General features: G+C 50.8%; 1 protein-coding gene across 9 annotated transcripts in view; it reads right to left on the bottom strand.

The window, feature by feature from the left end:
• The window catches only part of Bco1 (beta-carotene oxygenase 1), a 34,331-nt gene continuing 12,104 nt past the window's right edge, over positions 1-22,227 (bottom strand). For 3 of the 9 annotated variants that reach the window (XM_004842798.4, XM_021256672.2, XM_021256670.2), the window contains exons 4-11: positions 20,720-20,867; positions 18,750-18,897; positions 15,465-15,688; positions 12,332-12,589; positions 5,251-5,356; positions 3,625-3,719; positions 2,395-2,506; positions 245-1,000 (exon numbers count right to left, since the gene is read on the bottom strand). In XM_004842798.4, the coding sequence (XP_004842855.1) occupies positions 744-1,000; positions 2,395-2,506; positions 3,625-3,719; positions 5,251-5,356; positions 12,332-12,589; positions 15,465-15,688; positions 18,750-18,897; positions 20,720-20,867 (1,348 nt within the window). In that variant the 3' untranslated portion in view covers positions 245-743. Of the gene's footprint in view, positions 1,001-2,394; positions 2,507-3,624; positions 3,720-5,250; positions 5,357-12,331; positions 12,590-15,464; positions 15,689-18,749; positions 18,898-20,719; positions 20,868-22,227 lie in introns of all 9 variants that reach the window. The other 6 variants (XM_087209491.1, XM_021256671.2, XR_015450567.1 and 3 more) reach the window with 5 other exon arrangements.

Consider the following 22,227-nt stretch of genomic DNA (forward strand, 5'->3'; position numbering starts at 1 on the left):
CACACTGTAAAGTTTTTATTCTTTCCTATTACGCCACGTCTTGCATGCAGTGGCCGCAAAGCAGCCACAGAGCTTGCTAACAGGGCACGGCTGAGGAAGCTGGACCTCCGCACCAAGACTGGGTCCTTCAGAAAGGAGGGCGAGAGAGGAGGAGAGAGGGGAGAGGGAGGGAGCAGTGGTAAATAGGTGTCATCTTTTCTCCAGCATATTGTGGTACTTCTTCCAAGAATGTGATTGAATACACTTTGATTCACAATCAAGGTCTTTATAATAAAGAAAAAAGGTAGGGTCTAGGGTTTAGCTCAGTGGTTCCGCCGCCTGCCTCGAAAGCGCAGGGGCCTGAGTTTGATCCCAGGCACACACAAAAAAGGCTCTCTTAGAAGTGTTAGAACTAAACAATACACATTTGACTTTCAAACAAGGTTTATATGGCATTTTGTTTTGTTTTGGATTTTAGTTCTTTGAGACGGGGTCTTGCTATGTAGTTAAGGCTGGAACTGAACTCACTATGTAGCCCAGGCTGGTCTCCAACTTGTAGCAATCCTCCTGCCTCAGCCTCTCGTGCGGTGAGGTTATAGTCATGTGCCACCATGCTCAGCTCTATGGCTACAGTGAAATGGAGAAAGAGGTGCGGATGAGCTGTCTCCATGCTCCTACACAGCACCCACACAGAGGACAGAGAAGAAGGAAATCGGGGACCCTCCACCTGGGGACAGGTGACAAGCTTAGTCCTGAGTGTCCCGCTAGGGGAGCCCAAGCCCACCAGCCCCGTCAGGCCTGTGGGGCCCCTGGCAGCCTGAAGCCGGGGCCTGCTCTGTCTCGGAAGTGGCCTGATTCCTTGCAGCCCCATCTGCATCGGGGATGAACAACCCATGGAGGTCCAGGTGCATCTCCACGGCAAGGGAGGCGCGTGCCAGCTCTGTGAAGCTCTTGGCATCCAGGATGAGCAGGAAAGGCAGCTTTTGGGGGTCAGTAGAGACAATGGCTGATAAGATAACTCCTTTGGAGAAACAAACAGAAACACTTCGCTTTTCTCTGTTGCAGCACTGGGGATGGAACCCAGGACCTCGCACATGTCAGGCAAGCGCTCTACCAAGTGCACCCCAGCCCTGAAGAGAGAAACGTCTTGTAAAAGCACAGCCTGAAATGTCCTCTGCTGGAGGGACACCCTTCTCAGCCACTGCGGGTGGCTGAACACCTCATGCACACAGGGGGTGTGTGGCCTTGCATGTTGTCTCCCTCTCTCAGCACCCCCGTTGGTACAGTGAAGACGACAGCACTCCCTGCCCACTGAATGCAGGGGAAGCATGTTCCCGGCCGAGTGGGGGAGCAGCTTCAGCAGGAGTCCCTGCCCCCACCCCCCCGCCCCGTGACAGTGACCAGACCACATGCAGCAGGAAGTCTAGGCCAGGTGGGAAGCCACTGTGAAGCGGAGGGAGGCTGCTGGCAGGCTCTGAGGGCAGCCCGCCCTCCCTCCATCACTGCTCAGCCGGGTGGGGTCCCCGCCCTTGGTGCTGGCACCCCTCCTTAGCATCCCCAGGGCTGTGGGAAGGGCACTGCTGAGGCAAAGGCAGAGTCATGGTGACAAAGGGCAGTTGGCCATGTGGAACCTAGGAAAGCCAGGTGGGCCACAGATACCCGATTTCCTGCTGCCCCTCGGGAGGCACTTAGACATCTGATTCCAGCCACTTCGGGGGAATCTTAAAGCCAAGATTCCACATCCATGGAAAAGTTCCAAATCCAGTGGAAGGGACATGGGCTTCGTGTTGTAAAGAAATTAACCTTGTCCAAAGAGAGGCCTGACTTTGTCCCTGGGGGCTTGCCTCTCAGTCCTGCTGGAGTGTCCTTGTTTACCTGGGGACCCCAGGAAGTGGCGGACGGTCTATCCTCACAATGTGGTCTACGGCGGGGCCACCGGCACATGGCATCCGCCTGACCCGAGCGGCTGAAGACCAAAGGCCGGCCACACAGGGGTCAGCCAAGTCCACAGCGCTGAGCCCCAGGAACAGGCCTGGACACCGAGGCTCTGGGGAGTTTCCATGGCTAGTAACCCTTGGGGCCCAGAGCGCCCCATCCTCGTTGACATTAACACCGTTTACGGCTCCCCCAGAATTGGACAGCAGGTCTCCCCTGGGCCCCGTAGCCTTTCACTGTAATGAAACCTCACCCTGAGGATGGCAGCTTTCTGAGAGTTCTCTGCATCCTCCTGAAGATCACACAACCTGCCGGGGCCCGGGCCGGGGCCATGAACGTGTGCCAGAGTGGTCACCAGACAGATCCAGACTTCCAAGCAGCCCCCCACCCTGTCCCCGCTGTGCGTCCGGGTGGGGTCACGTCCCCAGGGATGCCTCTACTCGAGGGGTCGCACGAAGGCTCTCCCTCTTGGGGTCTTACCATCATCCTCGTCCTTGGCGCCTGGCGCAGGCACAAACAGGGGCTCTGCTGGCCAGCAGCTCTCCTCTCCCCACCTCAGGGATGACTTAGTGAGAGTGTCATACTTGAGTATCTGTGTGTCCAGAGGGGGGCAGGGGATTGCCTGTGTGAGAGCAGGTGAGTTCCCTGGGAACAGCAAGGCACGAAGGCCCAGCAGGTGGGAGGTTTCATCCTCAAATCTAGACTTTGGACACATGAGAACTTTCCCCTCCATCTTCCCACCTCTGGGCCTCTCTCTGGCCATCTGCATCCAGTAGCACACCATGAAATCTCAGCAAAATCCTGAATTTGTCTAGTATTTGGCACTGCATTGCAATTTTATATGTTAAAAAAGGTAATGTGTTAAATAATACAATTTTCCTTGTTGTTTTAAAGGTGGAAATCCAGCTGGGCATGGGGACCAAAGCCTCTAATCCCAGCATTCTGGGAGGCCGAGGCAGGAGGATCAGAAGTTTGTGTCCCACCTGGGTGACTTAGGGAGACTGTGTCTCAAAATAAAAAAAGGACTGGGGATGTAGCTCACTGTGAAGGCCCTGGGTTCAATCCCTAGGACTGCAAAACAAACAAACAAACAGAAAAGTGAAAGTCCTGGGCCTCTCCCAAGTTCCCATAGACCTATCCCATTTAGGGAGCAGGATTAGTGGGGAGTGGCTCAGGGCGCATCTGTGTGTGCCTGAGTGTGGGAACCTTAATTTTTGGCTTTGTACATTTCTGCATTATTTGCATTTTTCAAAATGTTAAATTATTCAAGAATGAAGTTCTTAAGGAAAAGTGATTTCTGTGTAGCATTTTGTATTGGCAGATAGTAGCTTAAAAAACAAAAATCCTTCAGGTTCCAGCTACATGCTCTCTGCTCAAGAGGATGAGCAAGTCCCTTAAGGGTGGGAACTGGGCTCCCATGCTGACCTTTGCATCCTCACTGCCCACCACACTGAAGCACATAGTAGGTGCTCAATAAACACACATAGAATAAGGAATTCAAGACCTAACCTCCACCTGTGACCTCTCCCCCGAGCTCCAGTCCTAAGGTGGTGTTCCCTCTCTTGGATGGCCCATCACTCCCGCAGCCTCATCCCAAGGTGACGTCCCTCCTGACCTCCTCATTTCTGATCAAGGTCACCCAGTCTCAAGACCTGCACACTCAGCTTTACAGACAGGTAAGATCACTGCGGTCACACAGGGACCTTGTACCTGGGTTGGGATTGGACTCCACTGAACTCCAGCAGCGAAGACGTATCGATATGGCTTTCCGTTGTGAGTGTAATTGATCTGAGGGAGCTCCAAGCCTGGAGGAGAGAAATGAGCCGGGTCGAGGTCCCCATGGCTAAGGTCGGAGCATCTCCCTCATGCTGAGCTGGCCTCCTTCCCACAGAGACAGTTCCCAAGCAAGATCCCAACCTTGACTCAGCCCCAGATCTGGCCAAAGGTAGGCAAAGGCTGGAGGGAAGCTCTGATGATGACCCTGGCTCTGTTACGAGGTTCAGGAGCGAGCCAGCAGGGGCCTGGGGTTTTATGTGCATAAGCATCTTTAATTACCCAAGACAGGAATCAAAGAGAGTTGTATGATTAAAATCAGAGGCTACTGTAATTTTTTAAACATCTTTTTTTAAAAAAGTATGTGTGTATGTGGGTGTGAAGAGCAACTTTGGAAACCACAGGAAAGAGCGTCAATGGGGAACAGAAATAAAGCTCATTTGTTCTGTTTTAATAATCTGTAAAAATAATGTTAACAAAAGATTTAATAGCAAGCTCAGGGTGTCTAAGGAGAGTCCCCAGAAGTGCACTCAACAGAGGAGCAGGCGCAGGGCCAGCCCATGGGCTGCCCCAACCCTCTGTAGGAGAGGGCCCATGGGTGAGTTTTTCTTTTTCTTTTGTTTTTGTGGTTGAGGGTTGAATCAAGGCCTTAGCCCTGAGCTACATCCCCAGGCCTATTTTTATTTATTTATTTTGAAACAGTGTTTCCCTGAATTGGTCAATTACCTAGGCAGGAGTGGAATTTTTTTTTTTTTTTTTTTTGGTACCAGGGATCGAACTCAGGACCTTGCGCTTTTGAGGCAGGTGTCAGAACCACTGAGCTAAATCCCTGGCCCCAAGGAGTGGAATTTGGAATCCTGCCTCAGCCTCCTAGAGAGTTGGAATTAGGGGGCTGCACCACCATGTCTGGAGGGGTTTTTTGGGGGGGGATCTGACTATGTTGTCAAGCTGGCCTTCAACTCCTGGCATCTACAGGCCAAAATGTGATGGGGAAGTGTGTTGGCTTTTAGTTGTATAGGGTTCAAACTCAGGGCCTCACGTATGCAGGGCAAGGGCTCTACCCCTGAGCTACACACCCAGCTCCAGCCCAGCAGGTGGATTTAAACCCAGAGCCCGGCTCTGTTGGCTGCCTTGCTCTCTTGTCCGTTTCAGGGTAGGGATGCTTGTGGCACAGAGTTGATGGGAGTCGAGGATCCTGCTAAGGGTGCCACGGTAGTCCCCAAGAACTCGGAGCCCAGAGGTCAGCCCAGGTTGAGAAGCCCCACCCCCGCTCTACCTCTCTCAGGCCCATGTCTTCCTCCAGAAAATGAGTCTTTAACCCTGGGCCCGTGGAGAGACAGAACCAGGAACACGCTGTGCCTGCTCCGTAAGTCCCAGCCCTTTGCAGACTACACCTGTGAAAGTCATCTGGCAGAGGTGTTAGAAGCTATCTGAAAGAAAGGTCCCCAAATGGTTTTCCTGTGTCCTTTGCCTGTGTGGTGGAGGGGTCTATTACATAAAGACACCTCTGGAGTCCATATTAAAATTTTCCTGCCTAGACGCAGGGAGAGAGATGGAGTGTACCTTCCAACAGCAATTCCGGCTGGCAGTACACCTGGTCATCCCTTTCCTTCAGGGCAGTTGCTGTTGTAGATGCCACTTTGATTAGATTTGTGCCCACTTCTGCATTCTGGAAAGAATCAGTGGAGAGGAAAAAAAAAAAAAAAAGGAAAATGTCACTCTGAGGAAACCTTCGCTTTACTTTGTCTATGCAAAAAATGCTTTTAGAGTACACCATCTATGGAGCTACTTAGCATACATCATCTTGCCCGGCCTCACGTTAACTAGGAGAAGCAGATATTTTATGGCTCTTATTCTCAGTTTTTAAAAAAAAACTCGAAGATTGGCAATTTAAAGTGACTCCCACAAAGTCACATAGCTGGTGGGTGGCAGAACCAGGACTCCTGAACCCAGGGCTTTTGCCTTGCTCCGGGCTTCTGCGTTAATCCCAGGAAAAATGAAGATGCTTATAAGGCAAGTTCTCACTTTTAAAATACTGGCTGATTCACCTGTAAAAGGCTGCATCAGTCATTAAAAGGGTGTTTTATAAAGAGTTTACAATAACACAAGAAATGCTTATGATATAACATCAAGTAAGAGGATCAGAATAAATTACATATGCAGTCTGAGCTCAACCACATCCACAAAATTACATCAAAAAGCCAGGGGGGCGGGGAAGCCAGGGGGAGAAATATACCACCTATTAACAATATCACAGAACTAGGAGGGCTTTCGTTTCTTTTTCTGTACTTCCAATATTTTCTCTTGTGAAAAATGTATCACTGCTGATATGCAAACAAACGTGTGATAAAAATTACTGGAGAGAAAAACAACTTTCCAGGACATCCCTTGGTCTCAATGCGACTTTGTTCTGCACAGGTACTCTCTTCGTTATGATCCAGGAGAAGGACTTAGCACGAGCCAGTGTTTATTGAGCAACTACTAGCCTGTGTTTCCCCACATATGAGCCACGGGACTTGAGCGAGTCAGCCTTGCTGTCCTTGAGGTCTTTCATGTGTATGATGAGGATAATAGCAGTATATGCACCTTGGAGTTACTGTGAAGGTTAAATGAGATCATCCTCACAAATTGTTTACAAGAGTCTCTGGCTAACAGGAAGTGCTGGATAATGGTAGCTGCTTTTGTTAATGATGACATCTTTGTTCTTATACATTTGTTGTCTCCCTTTATCCTCAGGGGATACATTCAGCGGATTCCCAAACTGCAGATCATATGGAGCCCTATGTATGCACACTTGATATGGCCACAGTCCATCTGGTAAGCAGAACAGCTCCTGAATGACTAACGGGCAGGTAGTGTATACAGCCTGGATGCACTAGACACATCCCAGTAAGGACAAAGCAGGACAGCTTGAAATTTCATCCTGCTACTCAGAACAGCACGCAATGTAAAACTTATATATTGTCCATGTTGGTGTTTTTCATTTAATATTTTTGGATAACAATTGACTATAGGTAACTGAACTGTGGGAAACAAGACTGTGGGTGAGGGGGTGCTTCTGTATGTTTATTCTTTTTATCATTATGATATAATTCCTATTATTATACTGCTGCCACTCCTGGTGAGGGCACCAGAGGACACCAAGGAACAAGACCATGGATCTTTGTTGTGGCTGACTTCTCATTTAAACTTTTCTCTACATATCAAATTTTCCAAAATGGCTTTTATGATTAAAAGCAGCCTATTTTAATGATGGCAGATTTTTGGCCGAGAAGGAGGGAAAGTTTACTGCTTCCTGGTGATCGAACTGCAAGGGTTCTCAGACAGAAGGATAGTTTAATCCTCCAATTTATAGCAGAAGAAACAGGCCCAGAGAAGAAAAGCAACCAGTCCAAAGTCACCAGATAGAAGCAGAGCCTAGGTCCTGGCCTTTGTGCTGGGATTCTTCTGCCCCTAAGAGCACTGTGGAGAGAGGACAAAGCAAGTGCAAAGGCCCTGAGGCCAACCCATGCTGTGGGTCTCCGCTGAAACATTCCCATCTCTTCTACTCAATCTGAATGTGCAGTATCTCTGAGGCATCTGTCCCAAACTGTAATCATCTCCTTTACAGAGTTTTTCCTTCTGTCATGCTTGTCTTCTCTATGAAGGCAGGGACTGGATTTTGTTCAGTGCATGGCACACAGTCAGTGCCCAGGAAGCAACTGCTGAGCAACAAGTGAATCCATAACTCAGTGGACCTTTTCCTTCGACCACCAAGGGGCAAGCTGCAGGCTTTGCAGGCTGGACTCATTTTGAGAACTAAGTGAGATGAGGTGGGTAAACCAGTGTCTGATAAACAGAAACCCGAATGCAGCACCGTGTGGCTCGCCAGCCAGGCCGGTGACAGTGACAGGCCCCTGGGCGGGTCTCAGCCTTGACTCTCAGGGAGTTGCTCTCAGAACTCCAGCCCGAGAAACTGGTCAGACTGGTTGAGGGACAAAGTGAATTTTTCCACACACGCACAGCAGTAACTGAACATGAGTCGGCTGCTTTGGGAAGAAATTGCTTCCCAGTCATGATTCAACGAAGAGAATCCCGAAGGCTTGCTCTGAGACCCCTACCTTTGCGGGATCTCTCAGGGGAGCACAGCCTCGAGACTCCCCCCACGCCCACATTCGGGCTTCAGTGTGAAATCTGACTTAACTTCCTGTGTGACCTTGACCAGACCCTTGATGGCACCGAGCCTGCTTCCCCACCTGGGAAATGGGGGTGTAGAGGACAGCAAGGTTGCTTTGACCTGATCTGAGGGTTAGGGTTAGGATTAAGTCAAATTACAGTTGTGAAAAAGCCCTGGTTCAGGGCCCGACACACTGTAGTTAGGAACTTGGAGACAGTCAGCACGCATTCGAACCCCAAGTTCCTTTCTCTCTCATCTACAGGTATGGGGGTAGAAATAACTCAGGAGTTTGTGACGTGAAGCAGAAAAGCACTTAACAACTCCTAAAAAGTACAGGACCCGGCAGGATAGAGGCCAACAAATAGAGGCCACTGACCCTATGTACAGGTGAAGTGGTGGCCTCCTGTCTGCTGCCTGGACCCACTGACCTTCCTAATGCTGTGGCACCGCTGGCCATGTGTGACTGTTAAAATTCAATTAACTAATTTACTTTTTTAATGCTACTGGATACTGAACCCAGGGCCTTCATGCTGAGCTCCATCCGCAGCCCTTTTCATTTTTAAGTTTTGAGTCAGGGTCTTACTAAGTTGCCTAGGCAGGGCTCCTACCTGCAATTCCCCTGCCTCGGCTGGGACTATGGGCCTGCACTCACCATGCTATGTTTACATTTAATTGATTTAAGTAAAATTAAAATGTCAGCTCCTCGGCTGCTCTGGCCACATCTCAAGGGTGAGCAGGAAGAACGTTGTAGACCGCAGCAGATTGGTCTGGATGGAGGGAGGAGGGTGAGCTGGAGTTCTAGGACCCCGGGAGCTCAGAGCTGGAGGTGGTGACACTGTGAGAGCCGCTGTGCCCTACTCCCTCCTTTCTAATCCCAGGCCACGTCCCTAAATGAGGGACACCCAGCTAGCACACCAGGCCCACTGCCCCCTCAGGCTACCTCGTGGGCACCCCAAGGGCACAGTCTGCTCTTTGGGGACAGAGGCAGGCATCAGGGTGTAAAGGGGGTGGGCACAACCCTTGGCCTTCAAACAGCTCACTCATGGAGGAGACAGATTGGGCCTTTCACACGGGCCTGCACACAGCACACTGCATAGACGGCGGCTCCTCTTATTCTATCGGGCCTTCAGTTCTGCATTTGCAGGTGACAAAACCCAAATCTCTCAAGCCAGGGGTGGAAGCCACTGCTTCTAGGTCTGCAGTGCCCCCTTCCCTGCCCTTGTCAGTTGGCAGGGCTGACAGAGCACAGAACAGGCCTCCGAGGAGCCCTGCTGTCCCCATCCACCCAGAAGCTTCCCTGTGCTCCCCCTCCCTGCTGAGCCCTGCCCTACACACTGCTGCCCTACATACCCAGGCCGGGGTGCCAGAGGCCCTGGCCCCATCCAGGCTGGTCAGGGGGTCCTGGCCTCTGCGTGAATCCTGTCAAGTGTTTGACTTGGAAAACGCTGCTCACATGTGCCAGGCACCAAGGCTAAGGAAGACCCTGCGTGCTCTTGGACCTTGCCTCACAGTTCATCTGTTCACCCATCCTTCACTCATCCATTCATTCATTCATCCATTCATTTCCAATACCTAAGAGCTTCATGAGTACCCTCCGAGCACCTGCTCCCTGCTTCCCGTCCTCTTGGAGCCTGTGCGTTGGCAGGAGGGGCCTGAGTACATTTGCCCATATGGAATTTGTGCCCAAGTGTCCAAGCTGCAGGGAGTGAGGATGCTGGACCTCACACTCGGGAGGCCCTGGCCATGCATTAGAACCGCCTAGGGGCTGAGCCCTCCCTTTTTTGCTGTTGTTTTTCTGAAATAGGGTCTTGCTATGTAGTTCAGGCTGGCCTCGAACTTGAGCCAATCCTTCTGCCTTAGCTTCCCGAGAGCTGGGATTACCAGTGTGCACCACCACACCTAGCTCCCCTTAGTAGCTCTGCTGCCCTTGGACTGGGAAGGGGCTGGTGGTTGGGCCAAGCTTGCAGGTGATTCCAATGTGCAGCAGGAGGGGTGATGCGACAGGTCAGCTTGGCAGGCAGAGGGGACAGCTGTGCATAAAGATCCCAGACCAGAAGGACCTCTGGGAAAGGACTGCAGCTTTCCAGGTCATCGTGGAGCCCACTGAGCCGGGCCACCACAGGTGGGCCTGTATGCGGTGGCCTCCTGCTTGACTTTCACATTTCCCTATGCAGGCTGCCGAGGGACTTGAAAGTAAAGAAGACATTTTAAAGGGACAATAAATAGCAATTAAACAGCGTGGCCAGAGCTACCCATCCCAGGGCTTGCTCTTCTTTGCTAATTTCAAAGCAGCAGATGGTTGCACAAAGGCTTTTAACAATATCCATGCTCACCTTCTAAGCCTGGTGCTGAGTAAGTGAACCACTTCCCAGGAGTGATAAAAGGGCATAAAATCTCCGGTGTGGGGAGCAGAGGGGAAGGCTCTCCTCTCCCTGGGATGAGGTCGCCCTGGGATCCACCCATGTTCTGTGACACCTTTGTCCTTCCTGGACCAAGAGACAGTGCCCAGCGGTGCTCTTTGGGGTTTCCAAAGAGGGGGCATAGGGCAAGGGCTGTGGGGTGATTGGATGGGTGTGGTCTTTCACTGGATAACCCTGATCACGTGACTGGGTGAAGTACAGTCTTAGTGAGGTGCCACAGGGTGTTAAATGCCAAACACTTTGAAGAGCTTTCTGTCTTTTGTAAATGGGGCCTTAGGAGTGGACGCCAGGGCCTCACCCATGCTAGTGAGTATTCTACCACTGAGCTGCCTGCCATCCCGTAAAACTCTCTTCCTAAGAGACCAGGCCTTGGTAAGCCAGACTTGGGTGACTCTAGTTGTCTTGAGTATACATTGGTTTTCTCTTTGCAGTAAGCATTGCTCACTTTCTGTGCTTACTGGTGTGTTTCCTGTCACACGAGTCAAGAGCAAGTTGATTAAAACACACCAAAATGGAGGCGATATTAGACATGGTAAAAACCACAGCCGAGATCCACACTCAGGGAAACGCTGGAGAGACAGGAGAGGGCCTCACTCTGGAACAGACAAATCTGGGTTCAGATCCTGGCTCCCCGCTCACCAGGCAGGAAAACAGCTCAACTCCTGCACTGCCAGTTGGACAGTGAGGGTGGGAAAGCTCCCGGGGTACCAGAGCTCAGTCCCTAGGCTGCAGAGCCCTGGAAGGACTCAGAGGGACGAGCAGAATTCCTACCCCTAGATTCGCGTGTGTTTGGAGACAGATGTGCGGGTCCAGTCCTGGCTGGGCTGCCTGGCCCCGAGTGCCTTCCTTCACTTCCAGGAGTCTCTGTTTTGCATCTGGGAAGAGGCTAACGTGGTGACCTCTTCCCCACAGGTTGTTTTGATCAAGTGACATCAGGAAGATAAAACGCTTTGGAGAAGCACCTGGCACACTGTGCAGTTAGTAAATGTGCGCCATCAAAATGTAATTGAATTGAATTTGCTTTCATTTAAGTTAATTAAGCCATGAAGTCAGTGCATTCTGGAGCCAGAAGCCTCTCTCTTGCCTCCTTGTGCCCAGAGCCACGACAGCGTCACCTAATGAAGGGCGACTCCCCCCGGTGGTCAGGGTTAGCAGAGGCGCAGAGCTGCTCCACATCAGGGAGCCGGGTGAGCAGATGGTGATGAATCCCTGCCAGAGACTCTTAGGCGTGGGTTTAAAACGATGCCATCAGAGAGTATTTAATGCCATGGGGAGATGCTTTGATACATAAACTGGTGGAAAAAGCAGTAAGCAAAACTTAGAAAAAGTGCTGAGCTCAAGAAGCTGGTCGAAGAGGGGTCCCACTGACACCGAAGAGCAAATCCTCGGGATGGACAGGGACGGGTGGGGGCCTGGGGCCAGGGGAGGGGCTCCTAGGAGGGGCGGCTAAAGGGTCTGGGGCTTCTTCTTGGGGTGATGAAAATGGTCTGAAATTGATCGAGTTAGTGGATGCATGACTCTGTGACTATCAAAAGCCCCTGAATCAGACTGTGACTGGGAGAATTGTGGGCTATGTAAATTGTATCGCAGTAAAGCCGCTAGAAGTACACATGATTAAAATTCAGAGAGCCTGACCGACAGAGGAGGGCAATGCAAACATCTCCACAGTGATTGTTGTGGGTTTATGGAGGTTTTTTTCCTTTTTATTTACCTATACTTAAAAAAAATTTTTTTTTTGAGACAGAATCTCTCTATGAAGTTCTCACTATGTAGCCCAGGCTGGCCTTGAACTCACTATGTAGCCTGGGCTGCAGTGTTTCTCCTGCCTCAGCCTCCTGAGTGCTGGTGCTGGGATTACATGCATCACCACGGCCGCTCAGCTTACCTGTACTTTCTAAAGTTTCTGCACGAAAATAGACCATTTTGGAAAAACACGGAAAGACATTTTTCTGGTCTTTCTTTAAGACCAGTTCCTTTTAGATTTCAGTGTCAACCGAGTAAGCATCAAAGCTGCTTCCTGCCGGGCTCGGGTCCCGCTAGGAAGAGCCGGCCACTCTGAGCCCCTTACCCCATCCACGTGGAGCGGCACAGCGAACCTCCTGAGGGTGGGCACCGACGTGAGCCTGGAGTTCTCCTCGAAGTCCTGGTTTAGGTTGGCCAGGTAGAAGAGGTCATAGAGGCTGCTGTCCTTGTAGGTGATGACGTCAAACACAATGCAGCCGCCTTCCTCATAGGCGTTGACGTGATGAAACACCACCATGGCATCTGTGTAGAACCTGGTGGGCACCGGCTTTCTGGTCCTCTGGTCGATGATGTGGATGTGAGTCTGAAAGAAGAGGCCCACTGGGCGGTCAGCTCTCCTCTGTCCCATGCGGTGGCATCTGGAGACTCTAGCTTGTGACCATGTCCCCTCAAAAGGGCAGGGCAGACAAAGTGCTTGGTTTGTTGTGATCTTATTTTTAAATTGCACGGAGAGAAGGAGAGAACCTGGCGTGGTGGTGCACACCTATAATCCCAACACTCTGGAGGCTGAGGCAGGAGGATCCCTGTGAGTCTGAGGCCAGCCTGAACTACATAGTGAGACCCTGTCTCAAACATTTTTTTAAAGCACACAAACAAAACAAAAAAAGATGCATGGAGAGAAGTTTTGCTGCCAGGGCCTTGAGGGACCCATGAAGGCATCCTTCCCCTTGTCCCACTGACTGTAATATAGGTATGCAGTGACATGCAAACTTCCGGCGATGGCCAAGGAAGGCAGAGCCTGCCAAGGACCAGGCTCCACCGGAGACTGGAGCCCCTAAACCCCTGCCCTCTGGTTCCCCTTCCCATCCCCACTGTAGGGTCAAACTGGTCTCTGCTCTTGTCACAGGACCCCACTTGTCCTGGCGGGTGGCTGTGGGGTGACCTCAGCTCTGGCCAGGTGGCAGGTCACTCCAGGGGTGTCCCTCTGGGTGTTACCAGCTGGTATCACTCTGGGTGGTAGTGAGCCATGTCTGCACAATCCTAAGGGGTGGGCAGGTCACACCCAGCCACCTCCTCGAGGGAGGGAGAGAGTCTCACTCCTCTGGTCCAGTGGCTTCTGCGTCCCTGGAACCCAGCTTCGGTGTTAGGCGCCCTACGAGGAGGGCCTCGACAGCACAGGTTCAGCATAAGGCGGGAGGAGGGGATGATTTTCTTCCCCTGTCCCTGGGCCAGCCACGGGGCCTTGGGACAAAGTCCTCTTCCAGATGCGCTCTGGAGCTTTCCCAGGGCTGTCACGATGCCACTTCCAGTCTCACTGGTATCCCGAGGGGTTTCTCTGAGGGTGGGGAACTCTCTAGGGGGACAGATGAGAGGCCCGGGGCCTCCCACGCTCCTGCCAGGGGCAGCCCCCGAGTTTGTCCAGGGAGATGATGTAGGACACAGGCAGTGCCAGCTGGCTTCTCATCCTGCTCTGCCTCACTACACATATTCATGGAGGTCCTGCTGTGCGTTGGGGTGAGGGAGACAGTAACGCCAAGCCCTGCTTTCCCTGAGCGTATGTACTTGTGGGGGTGAAGCCCACAAAAAATATCGACAATATGTTGGGGTTCTGGACACTCCTGAGAAAAGAGAAGCAGGGTGTGGTATGGGTGGGGGTCCTGTTTTAGACGGGACTTGGAGGAAGGCCAGGGAGACGCAGATCAAAGGAGAAAGGAAGCCAACCCATTCCAGAGGGCAGAAAATGCCAAGGCCCTGAGGCAGGGACATGTCGGGCTGGTTCAACCCAGGAGGGTGTGAGGAATAAGCAGGATAAGAGTGGTCAGGATGAGGCCATGTGGGATTTAGCGGTGGTGAACGAGGCCTTCGGATCTTGCTCCAAGGAAGATGGGAAGGTTCTGAGCAGGGAGGGTCCTCAGGTAACGCTTTCGCTCCCTGAGAAGGGACAAGAAAGGCCTTAATGAGGCTGGCCAGTGTGTGCGAGTGCTCAGAAAGGGCTTGGACAGATACCTTGTGGGACAGGGAAGAGGCCAGATGACTTTGTATGTGGCTTTCTGCACTTGGGTAGTATTTGAGTAGGCACCACTGAGAATTACTTGCTGTTTCCAAAGATAAGGTAACAGCAGCACATAAGCAGTGAGTACATGTGATACTATCAAAACGTATGGCAAATGTTTACATTTTCAAAATGTGTCACAGTAAGACAAACTGCCATCCATCCCCCTCCAAACACTTCACTTTGCTCCTCCCTTTGGGTACACTTATCTTGTGACTGGTGTCACTTTCCGAAGAAGTTCTGGAAGTCCTCTTTTGTGAGTGTCTTTATAAGGTGTGACCAGGAATATGGTGAATGCTGTTGCTGAGTGCCATCCAGCGGAAAGCCAGGCTCTTGGAAACACGACGGGGTGTCCTCAGCCACCTTACTCACTGGATCTGGTGCTGTGTGACTTCCGGATCTTCCCCACAGTCAAAAGGACCACGCAAGGTAAATGTTTTGAATGGGTTCAGACATCGAGGCAGCCAGGAGACCACAACTAAAGACACTCATGAAAGAGGACTTGCAGAACTGCTTCAGAAAGAGGCAAGAAAGATGGGGTAAGTGTGTTTGGATCAAGGGGGTGTATTTTGAAGGGGTTAAGGACAATATAATGACATTTAAAAATTTTGTAATAAAATTAAAAAAAATTTAAAGCATTCACAATAATTTTCAATTGGACTTTATATACCTGTACGCATAATATAGCCATCCATCCATCCATACACATACATACACACTCATACATACACATGCATACTTTGCACACTTGGGTGTACCTGAACCAAAATAGCTGTTTCTACTGAACCATCCTGTGGAACTCTATCATTAGGAGTCTCAGCCACCCCCAGCACCCATTGACCCCCACATAACACTGTGGTAGCAGAGATGCCGGAGGGGCTGTTCCCTTTGCTGCTGGGCCTACGAGGACTGTTTGGGGAACTTGGTTGCCCAAGGTCACGCTCTGTTTCAGTACTGTCTTATCCAATGACTTACTGAAGTGGAGGTCTGAAGGCCTGGGCCCCTTGTCTTAACTTGGGAGCTCTCTAACGGGCCAGTAAAGCTTCGGAACTCTCTGGAAGGTTGGTGGGTATCTCCAAAGAGACTGTGGTACCTCACACTCTGTCCTCCCATGCAGCTTCCTTCCCTAAGCAATCTCCCTCTCTAGCTGTTCCTGTGGCAGGGTTGGCATCCCAGGCAGCCTTACCTTGTCCTCCCTGTGGAAAGCCATGCAGGATGCCCAGCTCACTCCTCGCATGTACGCGGTCGCCATCTTGAGAATGTCCAACCTGAAGGGCTGCTCCAGAAACACCACATAGTTCTGGGTGACCCCAAAGCTGTGGTAGTAGCTGGGGGAGAGGAGCGAGCGGGAGGGGATGGAGCAGAACACCTCTGTGTGTTTCAGGGGGCTCTTCCCCTTCCTGTTGGCCTCTGGAGGAAAGAGAGACTCAGAATCACACAGGGACTGGGGGCTCCAAGGCCACTGTCATCACCTACAGACTCACCGTGGGGCTAAGAAGAACCTTCGAGCAGGAGCTGGGAGTAGGGAGATACAGGGCCCCAGCGCTTCCTGATCAGGTCACCCCATGCTTAGCCAAGTTCTCCAGTGTGAAAACCACTGCTGCGGGCTGCGGGTCTCCATAGTAGCCTGGAGGGAAGTGAGGCCTCCACCTGCTACTGTTGATAAAGTCTTATCTGGAACAAGGCCTCTGCTCACTCTCTTGTGCATCCTCGATGGCTGCTTTTGCTGGGGTCTGCAGCAGCCCAGGTGAGGTTTGGTGATAGGGATGTGACCCTCAAAGCCTCTTACCATCTGGCCCTTTTACAGAAAACGTGTGCCAACCCCTGCTCTAGGTCAGTGCTTCTCAGACTTTACTGTATGGATGGGATTGTGATGAAATGTGGACTGGAGCTCAGTGTGCTGGGGTGGAGGCCGAGAGTCTGAGTTTCTGCGGAGCTCCACAGGGATGGGTGGGTTTCCCAAGCTTACGCCCTGGTGTTTTTCTGGGAACCACCATTCAGCATGCAGTTCGTAGGTTTTCTATGAATGTGTCTTGGCACTGCCTGTTACAAAATGTCCAGGAGGGACTAACTACCTACTGTGACAGGGGCTGTCACATATGTGGTACAATTGAAAAATATAATGAATGTTAATTCTTTTTATTTTTGGTACTGGGGATTGAACTCGGTACCCCCCCAAAAAAAAATTCATTACAGTAAAAGACACATTGGGCCAGGATTTAGCTCAGTGGCAATGTGCCTGTCTCACAAGCACAAGGTCCTGAGTTTGATCCCCGGTACCAGAAAAATAAAAAATAAAAAAGACTCTGTTTCAAGTAAAAGACACATTGCCATTAAACTCCCTCAAAATACTCCACCCCCCCCCACACACACACTTCAAGCACACTTATCCCATCATATTTCCAATTTTCTGAAGCCGCTCTGGAAGTCCTCTTTCACGAGTGTCTTTAGTAGCCCTGTCATGGCTGCCTTGATGTCCTGAATGTTTTCAAAACATTTACCTTTCATGGTCCTTTTGACTTTTGGGGAAGAGCCAGAGGTCAAACAATGCCAGATCCAGTGAATAAGGTGGATGAGGACGCCCCGTCATGTTTTCATGAGCCTGCCTTTCCTTCGGATGGCACTGTGCAGCAGCAGACACTGCATTTTTAGTCACACTTTGTAAAGATGCTCATGAAGGAAGACTTCCAGAACTGCTTCAGAGAGTGGCAGAGTGATGGGATGAGTGTATTCCACTTGAGAGGGGGGACTTTAAGGGGGATTCATGGCAAAGTACCTTTTATTATAATAATTTTTTAAATTTAAACTTTCACCCCGTATTTTGAGTGCCCCTTGTATTTTGTGGCCATCAAGCCAGGCTGTAGGATCCCCCTTTTACAGATGGAACTGAGACTTGGTGGAAGATCTCTCACCGCGGTCAAAGTCCAGGGTTAAGCCTAGAAGACACAGCCCCTTAGTCCTGGGTTCCTGGTCTGTTATTAAGAGACACAGCCCTCAGAGAGTGCAGATGAGGGAAAGGATGAAGCACCACACTAGTGGGGTGTAAAGGCCTGGCTCCCTTCCCTAACAGCTAGCTGTCTTAGCATCTCAGCTGGTGCCTGGCACCAGCAACAATCCCTACATGGGTGGCTTTCCCATTTCTCTGCAAGGATGAGTCACATACAGCCAAAGGCCACCCCACCCAGGCCTGGGGCAGATTCTTAATGAGCTCCCTGCAAACGTCCTGCCTATGTGCCAGCTGTGCACAGTGTACGAAGCTGGCGGGTGGGAGGCATGCTGTGTGCTGTGGGCTAGTTCTTTCTTCACAAAACAAGTGGCGCACGATGCAAAGGGAGATGATAGCACCCTAGCCTGGGAGGCATGAGATGGGGAATGAAGCCCAGGAGCCCCAGCTCTGAGCAGGACTCAGAGGGTGGCTGCTTGTGTGACATCAGAGGACACTGGAAGCCGTGTGACTGCAGGCATGTCACCTGATCCCCGAGCCTCAGGCCTCCTCTGTAATATGAGGTGGCAAACACAAATGCCTATAAGATCCCCAATTGGACATCCTAGGATTCTGGGCTTGACCCTGTATGCTTGATTGGCCTACTTAATGGGAGTTTCATTTTAACAAGAGCACTCACGTTCCTTCTGACCTAGGGGACTGTGGCTCCCAGCACAGCCTGGCAATCTGCTCAGAAGTTTCCACAGGACTGTAGGGTGGAGGGACCAGCAGGATCACAGATGGAAACTGGTTTTCCTAAACCAGAAGGTCAGGTCAAGCACCTCTGCATCCTGCGCAGCTGCCCTCAGAGGCCGGGTCTCCTGGGTGTGGTTCCCAGGAGGGTCCTGAACAAACGTGGGCTGGGAACCTCACCCTCACCCCCCTCAGAAACATGCAATCGCTCGGCCTGGGCTTTGCTCCAGGATCCAGCCCTATGTGGAGAAGATCCAGAAGGCCCGGAAAACAGGGTGGGGATCTAGAGCAGAGCCCAGCAGGGCTGCACCCCCTGAACAACCCCAGAAGCCTGGCTGCAGGGCTTGGGCAAAGTGGGTGGCAGAGTGCTGGCATGCACAGGTTTTCAGAAGACTCAAAAAATGGATGGACAATGAGTAAATTAATGAAATAATGAACTGGAGCCTAGAAAAAAGGTTAGGGATGGATAAGTGGATGAATAGGTATATGGATGGGTGGTGAAAGGATGGATGGATGAATGGATGGTAGGTGGATGGATGGGCGGGTAAATAATGAATTACTGACATGGCGCCTAAGGAAAAAGAGGTTAAAATAATGAAGAGATTCTCTTCATTCAAAAAGAATCCCAGAAACTTCTCTTTTCTCCTAAAGAAAAAACTGAGTTTATGGCCATCTGAATGAATGACTGATGGAGAAAAGTATCGTGCTAAATGCTGTGTCATCAGCAAAACTCAGAGCTCTTCAGCAGGAGGCACCTTGGCTGTCTGCTTCCTTGGACTCTCAAGGATGCCTTACCTGGCACTGTGGCAGGGATCTTAAATATCACGTATTTTGTCCTCCCCTTGTCCACAATGGATGTGCCCATATTGAGAACATTTCCAGCCTCATCATAATGAGGATGTGCTGTTGCCAGATTTATAGCCACATATTTCCGATAATCCACCTGCAAAATACAGCAGCCACCTGGTTTTATAAAGGGGAGAGACAAAGTCCCACGAAGACCCGACTGATTCTGGAAGAGAGATGTTGGATACTTTTCCACACCTCCTGACTGGAAAGTAAGAGTTTGGATTTAAAGAGGATGTTCACTCTCACCTGCTTGGGCCTTGAGTCTGGAGGGGCTTCTGGGGCAAACAGGTCTCATGGGAGGGAGGGAGCAGCTGTTTTTGGTGGCTATGACTCTCATTCTGCAGCCTGATCCTGCTGGGGTCCTCACCACCAAAGGCTCCCCGCAGTGACCCAGGGGAGAGAGCTTACAGCCTTCCAGCTAACCCTGGCCACAGCTTGGTTCAGTCATTTAAAGTCCTCCCTTGGGCATTCCGCAGAAGCATAGTTCTCTAGGCCTGTCCTGGAGTATTGCTCTGGGAATAGAGGTCACCAAACCATTTAGTCAGAGCGAATCTCCACTAACAAGCTGAGTAATGGGGCAACCAGAGGCCAGCTGTCCACTCTTTGGCCACCGCCAGGAGAGCACAAGGAGTCAGGTCTGGCTTAGCAGCCTCCAGGACTGCTTCTTCTGTGGAAAGCACACACTGGTTGGACCCACGCCGTCTGGCTGAGAGGGAGCTGGACACAATTTCTCCTCTAAGAAAAGCACATCTTTAACAGATTGTTAAGATGCCTTGGAAGACTCTGGGGATCCGAGCAGCCAGTTGGAGGAAACCAAAGCCAGATCTATCGATTTGCACAGAAGTGTTGACCTGATTCTGCCTGGGAAAAGCACCTGCTAGGACATTTAATTTTGTCCTTGCTCTCTGCCTAAGGCCTCCCCCTGCAGACAGATACAAGAAGGGCTGCTAGGATCCAACCCTACTGAGCTCCCTTGGCACCAAGCACTGTGGACACAGTTATGAGTTGAACTGTACCTTCCAGAAAAGACATATTGAAGTTCTAACCCCAGGTAGACATAAGTAGAGATGAGGTTATACCCTGCTAGGGTGGCCCCAATCCAATGACTTGTAGGTTTATGAAAGGTGGGAAGTTTAAACACAAGGACCCACTAGGAGAACACCATGCGCTGACGGAGGCAGAGGTTGGAGCAGTGTGTCACCAGTTTGGGAACACCAAGGGTTGTGGTCACCACTAGGAGCTGAAAGACACAGGAAGGAGCCTCCCCTGGAGCCTCCAAAGAAATCCTGGCCCTGCAAACACCTTCATTTTAGACCCTGGCCTCTAAAGCTGTGAGAGAGTAAATTTTTTTTTTCCAGCACCAGGAGTTGAACCTAGGGTCTTTGCACTGCCCTATATCCCAGCTCTTTTTAAATTTTTTATGTTGAGACAGAGTCTTGCTAAGTTGCCCAGCCTGGGCTCAAACTTGGGATCCTCCTGCCTCAGCCTCCCAGAGTGCTGAGGTTGCAGGTGAGCACCACCACACTTGGCTAGAGAGAACACATGTGCTAAGCCATCTAGTGAGTGGCACAGCCATGCATCTCTTAGCGGTGGGGACACTTTCTGAGCGAGGCCTCACTGGGAGATGTCACTGTGTGTGAGCATCCTAGAATGCACTGGCACAAACAGATGGCTCCAGTGTCCCTAGGCAGTGTCTTAGGGACCACGGAGATGGATTTGGGTGTTGAGCCAATGTGGTCATAGGGTACATGATTGCACTTGGTGTCAACAATGGGAAGCCAGGACAGCCATGAGGATGGAAACAATGCAGTCCTGTCCATGTGGAGCTTAGAGTTTAGGACCCCGTACTGTTGGGGCAGCCCAGGATGTTGATACCAGGGACAGCCCCTCCTGGGAGCCCCTTAGCATCAGGATACCTTCTCCAGGGTCTCCAGTGTCTGAGGGTTGATCCTCCTCATGTAATTGGTCTCCGTGGTCGCATAGAAGTCTTCCCCACACCTCATGATGTTGATCAGGCAGTTGTCTGTGAAATCAGGGATGGTGTGGGACAGGTAGGAGAAAGCTCTGGGGAGGAAAACAAACCAACAGCGTCAATGGCCTGACTGCCTAGCCAGAAAGTGCTGCCTGAGACGGCTTTAGTTTTCCTGTCGCTTAAAACACCTGATTCCACCATGGGAGAAAGAGTCCTGTGTCTCAATGGGTTGCTTGAAGGATCCCAAGGACTCAGATAGCAGGTTCCCCAAAGATGCCACCTTGTGGTGTCAGCCAAGAAGTGAATCATGGGGACATCATGGTTGCCAGCTGGCACCGCCACCTCAGGTACAAAAATCACACATGTCCGCATAATGTGTGCCCCCCTCCAAGTCTAGCAAAACAGCCAATCCCTGCTTTGGCAAGAATGTGAGTCTACACTGTTATGTCAAATTTGTCTAGGAAATTAGCTTTAAAAAAAGCCAAGTGTGGTGGCACACGCCTGTAATCCCAGCACTCTGGGAGGCTGAGGCAGGAGGGCCACAAGTTCAAGCCCAGCCTGGGAAACTTAGCAACTCAGCAAGACCCTGTCTCAAAATCAAAAATTAAAAAAAAATGGGCTGAGGATGTAGCTCAGTGCAGAGGCCCTAGGTTCAACCCCCAGCACTAAAAACAACAAGAAACCAAGCTAACGTTAAGAAATTTCATTATTTATTTGATCAGAAGCCAGAAGAAAAACTCAAAGCAGGAAGAAAAACCCAATGGGTTTATTGGAGCAATTGGCAAATACTACTGGATCAGGTACAGAGTAGTGCTCCCCCTATTGACAGAGTGTGTAACTGCAAGAATGCGCCACAGTTTACGGTTTAAAATTCACGCCCTCCCTTTCCCTCTCTTTGGCTCCGCCCCACCTGTCAGATGAGGGCAGGGCTTGCTTGGTGTCTGGGAGAGATGATGTCAGATCTGCTTTCACAGCCTCTCTATGTCTGAAGAACCCCAGAAAGGAGAGGCTGACCGCAGGGCTGCCCCCCTACCCAAGCACTGGACTGTGGAGCGTGTAACACACACGTGTGCATTGTAAGCCGGATGACTGCAAATGCACTCGGTGAGAAGGCTCCCAGCCTTGCCGTCCTCTTGCAAATTTCCCATCGCCCTTGCCTTAAGCATCCTTCCCGATTTCTTCACACTCACACAAGCAAAAGTAAATACAGACTTTCTCTCGCTTTCTAACATAAAACATAGCACATTATATGCTCTTTCTAAACCTTGCTATCTTTTTCTTCCTCACTTAACAATATATCTCAGAAGTCTTTCCAGACAGCAGGGAGAGCATCTTTATTCCTTGTTACATCAGCGTGGCCTTTTCATGTATAGTGTTATGGCTATTTGAGATCTCTATTGTTGAGCATTTGGGTTGTTTTCAGTTTCTTGTGCTAGCTAAGGATGCAGCCGT

The sequence above is a fragment of the Heterocephalus glaber genome, unplaced genomic scaffold, assembly GCF_053883595.1.
Source record: "Heterocephalus glaber isolate CG9 unplaced genomic scaffold, H.glaber_assembly_v1.0 deba00000071, whole genome shotgun sequence".
NCBI lineage: Eukaryota > Metazoa > Chordata > Mammalia > Rodentia > Bathyergidae > Heterocephalus > Heterocephalus glaber.